The sequence below is a fragment of the Teleopsis dalmanni genome, chromosome 2 (genome assembly GCF_002237135.1).
Source record: "Teleopsis dalmanni isolate 2A chromosome 2, ASM223713v2, whole genome shotgun sequence".
Taxonomy (NCBI): Eukaryota; Metazoa; Arthropoda; class Insecta; order Diptera; family Diopsidae; genus Teleopsis; species Teleopsis dalmanni.
In genome coordinates this window covers 231,876,700-231,883,275 of record NC_051847.1, presented here as the reverse complement: position 1 = coordinate 231,883,275, position 6,576 = coordinate 231,876,700, and the positions used below count along the sequence as shown (strand labels likewise).

At 31.8% G+C, this 6,576-nt stretch overlaps 1 protein-coding gene across 1 annotated transcript; it reads right to left on the bottom strand.

Annotated features, from left to right (window-relative positions):
• LOC119676943 (spindle assembly checkpoint component MAD1-like) lies at positions 1–4,583 on the bottom strand. Its single transcript, XM_038088209.1, has 3 exons — positions 4,407–4,583; positions 2,128–4,347; positions 1–192 (listed from the first exon to the last, which is right to left on the bottom strand). Exons 1-3 carry the CDS (start codon positions 4,581–4,583, stop codon positions 1–3), a joined length of 2,589 nt encoding a protein of 862 aa, XP_037944137.1.
• Between the last annotated feature and the right edge of the window lie 1,993 nt (positions 4,584–6,576).

Genomic DNA, 6,576 nt, shown 5'->3' with positions numbered 1-6,576 from the left:
TCAAGTATCCACTTTGTAAGGAACGCGTGTTGCTCCTTCATGCCAGTCTTCAACCAGAGCAGGTGGTGGAGCAGGTAATACTCGTATTGCCATTTTACTTCCCAGTGTATTTTTATTCATTTTAGTTGTTGTTTGCAAGGTGCATAAGGAACTTTCTTCGAAGTGCACTCGATCCTTTATCGAGTTCGTGTCCTGTTGTTGTTGCCAATTTGTTGAAAAAATTGCAACTTCGTTTTTTTGCTTTATTAAATTTTGTTTAAAACTTTATATGTTGTTATGGCAGAGATTACAACAACAGCAACAATAACGATAGCAACTCATAATAATACCAATAAAAATATTTATTATTTTAAATTGCTGGGAAAAACTTCAAAATTGGAAGTAATAAAATCTTTTTCTGCGTAGGGAAGTTAAGTTCATTAGAAGTTAACAATTTGAAGTTCATCGTTGTGAATACAAAATTTCGTTGTTAAATTAAATGTACAAAAAGTTGTTTTCAGTTATTTTAAATTATATCCTTTTCATTTGGTTTTTATTCAAAAATTCCAGAAGTTAAATATTTTATGCAAAATCAAAATTTTGTTGCATTTTTATATAACAAATTAGCACTAGACTATGTTTGATTGGATGATGGACATTCAAAGGTGGGTAAATTCCCTATGCCATACACAATCAACTGTTTCAACTTAGAAATCATGTGAGGATATATGTGTCATATCCATAGAGGCTGAGAAGTAAAACTTTGAGAGACGTTTTAGATATGTATATGTAGGTCACAAATTTCTATTTTAAGTATATATGGATATGTCACTGGGCATAGTCTATACACGTTTTTCTTTTTTTTTAGATCGGAATAATTATTATTATGATGTATATTAATAATATTACTTATTGCCATTCACACCTAACAGATTGTAATAAAATAAATAAATTCAAAGAAAAAACTTTTTTAAAAAAGCTGTTATCGGTTTTCAAATTTATATTCTTGCCAGGGTCTAGCAACTTTTAATAGAGAGGATCTATCAAAATTAAATAATAAAATTTTTTTGCTAATTATAATGCCATATTTAATATCCATATATAACCAAAAAGGCTTTGAAGTATATTAATATTCTATCTCTATATTCTCTCTAAAAGTAGAAGTTCTCAGTTCTCTTTTGATTTCTAAAGTCAATTAGCACGAAAAAAAATATTATTTACGAATAATTATATATAAGAAAAATTTCCAAAGGCCACTCATGATAAGTATTTGGGTTTTCCAAAAATTTAATTAATTTATAAATAATAAAAATTTTTGGTGTTGTTATTCACTACTGTTCGAAATACCTCTCAATAAATATTTCTCATTTATTTAATTATGTACACTGTAAGAAATCGTAAAGATTTCAAATACATCAAATAACTAGAGCGTATTAGACACTAGAGGTACACTTATTTAAATATCACTTTTTTAATATAAGTTAATATAAACAATATGTTATTTATAAAATATTATTACTATATTTCTTAAATATCTTCTGCACAATCATCTTACACTATCTGACTTTCTTTCGTTATTGAATATATCAACAAACTTTCTAGAAAAACTTATTAAAATTTTCTAATCTGAACTCAACATGTACGACGATATCAGACAAAGATGGCGGAGAAGAAGAAGAAAGAGAAGAAGAGGGTGATCTCTACTCTTTTTCAAGGTTATTTTAGGATAAGATAAACATATTCCAAGGAAAAGAGGTTGGAATAAAGAAGTACGTATTTCCAAGGCTATTTCCTTGGTCAACTTAAAACGGAGTTGCATTTTCAAACCGGAAGTTATGAACCAGAGGGTATTAGATAGGCGTTACTTCCAACTTAAGTAAACAGCTTTGACCAAATGTATAGTTTCGATTGGTACCCGTGGATTTTCCTGACAACTTTTAGATTTCTTTTTCGTATTTAATAGCAATCAATAAATAAGTTCTTATTAAATTTTTTAAATTTATTTTCTTAAATAAAATAAGTAATTACAAAATAATTTTGAGTCTCATTGCTCTTTAATTTAAAATGTCAATAAAACCATTAATTTATAATTTAAAATGGATCCATGTTTTTCAAAATATTTAAAATGTTTTCGAATTCTGAATCAACTTCCGTGTTCTCATTCTCTGATGATGTATCGGAAGAAATGTGACGACGTTTAGCATTATTAGTACCGGTACTGTACCTAAGGCATTCAGTTCTGGAAACATCACCCGCTACCTCAAGTGAAGAAAATTCCTTAGATTCATTTGAATAACTACATTTTACATTTTTAGAAGTTTCGTGAGATTTGGAGTTTTCTATCAAACTAATATTCCGTAACCATTCAGCGCTAAAAATATCATCTGGTACCTTAAGTAAGGAACATTTCTTAGAATCACTTAAAGAACTATGTTTCATATCCATTGATATTTGGCGATGTTTTGAGTTCTTAATCAAGTCAATATTTTTCAGACATTCAGTGATGGAACCATCATCTGAAATCTCAAGAGCAGATGATGTACACTTCTCAGTATCGTTTGAATGACTTTGGTTTATTTTTTTAGAAATATCATGATATTTCGGGTTTTCAGTCAGAATGGTATTCTGCAAATATTCATCGCGTGAGTTTTTATCTGTGACATCAAGAAGAGACTTTTTCTTATAATGATTCGAACGATTATGTGTTACATTCTTAGAAATGTAACGACGATTTGAGTTGTCACTTAAATTAATATTTTTGTTAAAGCTAGAACATGAATCATCAACTTTAACCTTCAGTGAAGGAGGTTTCGCAGTATTACTTAAACGTGTATCAGCCAAATTAATATTTTTATTAAATTTATGATGTCCTAAAACATCATCTTTCGCTTCCAGTTCCTTAGTACTACTTAAACATCTACGTTTTTCATTCCTAGAAATGTGCTGGGCGGTTGAGTTGTCAGCAAAATTAATGTTTTTATCAAATTCAGAACAGGAACGTTTACATTTGACCTCCAGTAAAGAAGGTTCCTTAGTACTACTTAAGCGTCTTTGTTTTGCATTCGTAGGGATATTCTGGGGTTTTAAGTTCGCTGCCAAATTAATATTCTTATCAAGTACGGAACAGAAACCTTTTTTTTTATCGTCCAGTAAAGCAAATTCCTCAGTACTGCTAAAGGGTCTACGTTTTGCGTTTCGAGAATTGTGCTGCGCTTTTGAGTTCCCAGCCAATTTACTGTTCCTTTCAAATTTAGAAAGGGAATTGGTATCGTTTGTTTCCAGTAAAGAACTTTCTTCAGTACTACTTAAACGTCTACGTTTTGCTTTTGTAGCAATATGCTGGGGTTTTGAATTCCCAGTTAAATTAATGTTCTTACCAAATACAGAACGGAAACCGTCATCTTTGGCTACCAATAAAGAATGTTCATTACTACTACTTAAACGTTTACGTTTTACGTTCTTTGACACGTAACTACGTTTTGAGTTGTCTGCTAAAATAATATTCTTATCACGTTCCTCAGTACTGCTAAAACATTCACGTATTGTATTCTTGGAAGTGTGCTCGGGTTTTGAGTTCCCATCTGAATTAATGCTCTTATCAAATTCAGAACGGGAAGCATCATCTTTGGCTGCCAATGAAGAATGTTCCTCAGTATTATTTAAACGTCTACATTTTGGATCCCTAGAAATGGGAATACGTTTTGCATTATCAGTCAAGTTCTTATCTTTCACACTCTCAACGCTTGAACCAACTTCTGTAGACTCAAGGAATGAACTGTTCTCAGAATTGCTTAAGGATGAATGACTACGTTTCACCGCCCGATTGAAGTTGTTATTTCTATCATCGCGAATGTTATTAAAACTTATATTAGCACAGCTGCTCTTTATAGAATTAACAAATTGATCACTTCTCTCAAAATCTACACCAACTTTCAATTTCTTTACATGTTTTTCTTCAGTGGACGATTTTTTTGATTTTGATATACTACCATAACGTAACAATCTATCCATATTTTTAATGATGCGTGTAGGACAAGTGTTACCATCTCCTTTTAAGGTCGAGCCGCATTTCTTTGTAATCTTCTTTGAAATCGTACTTATATCATCATATTTATATTGTTTATCACTCCCACTGTCACTGCAATTGTCTTCAGTGCTTTCATCATTTTCACTATCTCCAATATTTATAGTACACCTAACAGAACACGATCTCTTCTTTGAAGATTTTTTTGGGGCACAAGACCTACGTTTTGTTGTGCATTTTTTTTTAGGTTTTCTTTTCCTTACACAACATTTACTGCAAGCTGCCTGTGTATCTCGTTTTTTGAGAAATTTTTTGACACAATCATTTACGTCTTTTGGATCAACCTGAAAGTAATTTAAGGAAATGGTTTATAACTATATTTTTGCGGGATATGGAAACTTACGGGTATTTCTTGATTAGCGCATTTATGGAGACGATTTTCAAATTCAATAAAATCTCTAACATCTCTTTGACTTATAGCATTTCTGCGGTAATCGTTTATTAAATTTTCGTATTTTATGGTGTAGTAAGCATTTTCGATTAGAATTCGGAACACATCACGTTTCGCCATGGAACACATTTTGGAATAGAATTCTCCAAATTTAATTTTGTCAAATGAACTGTCCTTAGAGGAATTATTTATTTTCAGTTGTTTCAAAACTTTTATTTTTACGTGAATACTCAAAGATTTTTTTGGTTTGCAACATTTATAAAACAAAAAAAAAAAGATTTATTCAAGGGAAAATTAGGTTTCTGACACTTGTTTATAGAACAAATTGCTTACTGAGTTTATAAGAACTGGATTATTTTATAAAAAATTTTAGTAAACTAAGATCATAATCAGTTAGTGGATCTGCCTTTAAAAAGGTGTTAGAGTATTACTTTCTAGATGCTCTTATTCAACTATTGAAACTACCCTTAAAGAGTTGCCAAAGGTTTCAAGAACATTTTGATTAGTAAATGAATCTGCTGTCAAAGAGGTGCTTAAAAGTTTCTTATTAGAAGATCTTGTTCAACTATTGGAACTGCCCTCAAAGAGCTGCTAAGGGATGACTGTTAGGATGATCTTAATAAGTTAGTGGATCTGTCTTTGAAAAGGTGCTAGTGGATTACTTTCTAGATGATCTTATTCAACTGTTGAAACTGTCCTCAAAGAGCTGCTAGGGGATGCCTTTCCAAAACATCTTAAACAGTTCATAAATCTGCTTTCAAAGAGGTGCTGGAAGATTTCTTATTAGAAGATCCTGGTCAATTATTGGAATTGTACTCAAAGTGCTGCTAGAAGATTCCTTATTATAAGATCTTGTTTAATTATTGGAACTGCCTTCAAAGAACTGCTAGTGAATTACTTTTCAGAAGATCTTAATTAGCTATTAGATCTACCTTCTAAGAGATTTCTTTTTATTTTTAAAGATCAAATCCAATGGTTTTAAAGCATTTCAGTTTTATTCAATGAGATGATAAACTTAAGTAGATCTCATAATAATATAACATACCATCTTGGCAGTTATTTAGGTCAGCTATGATCATTTATATGAAACTTCATTTATACATTAAATAACTTAGAACTTGTTGTAAGAAGAAAATCGACTGATTTTGCAATAATCATATAGTTTTGTTTATGTATCCTTAGCGCAATTTCATACTAATAATGCGAAAAACATGTACTCAGTATATTCTTGAAATTAATTCCGATTTGTACATTAGGCAATTTTATAGTTTGCTTAACTTTAACGCAGAAATGTTCACACATATTGGATGAATGGTAATCAGAATTAAATTTCGACTGTCACTTGAACTCATTTACAAATGGAACCGTTTAAGTGAGCTAATTAAACAACTGCTAATGGCTGCTGCACGTACCGCACAAAATGCTAAAAGGCTTAATTACATTTGTCAACGCTTTAATGATGATGATGACGCTGCAGCTAAGTAAATTCATTCGTTGATATACATTCAGGCTCAGATACGGCCAGAACACATTCGGAGTTACAGAAATTAAATTGCCCACAAGCAAAAAATGGTTAATCAACTATTTCACAGATATAGAGATATGATGAGATACATTCACACAACTACACATTGATACAACAACAACAGTAACAACAACAACAACAACAACAACAAAATCAAAATGTACAAATCAAAATGTTCGCTTCAAGTCTAAATAGAATTGCACCTGATGGTTCCATCGGAATTGGCACACGGTGCCTTTGCAAAGTGGCACGTTAATGTTTTTCGAATGCCATTTTCGACAATTCCGAAGGAAGCACAATATCCGCAATTTATAACTGCTGGCAGCTTGGGGAGTGCAGTGGGTCTATGGAAATTACTATTTCGACATTATTGTTGTATGTTGCCCGTCTAACCGCCTGCCCGCCTGCATGCTTGCCTGCTTGCTTGCCTTGTGATGTATTGTTCCTGGCGCCATTAAAGGCATAATGAGGCAATTGTGTGAGGCCCATAAGTTGAGGCGTTGAAAGGGTTTTCTATTCCGAAATTGTTGTAGCATAAAGTGTCGTCAATGCCGTTTATATGTTTAATTGTTGTTATTGTTTTCGTCCTTACCTTGT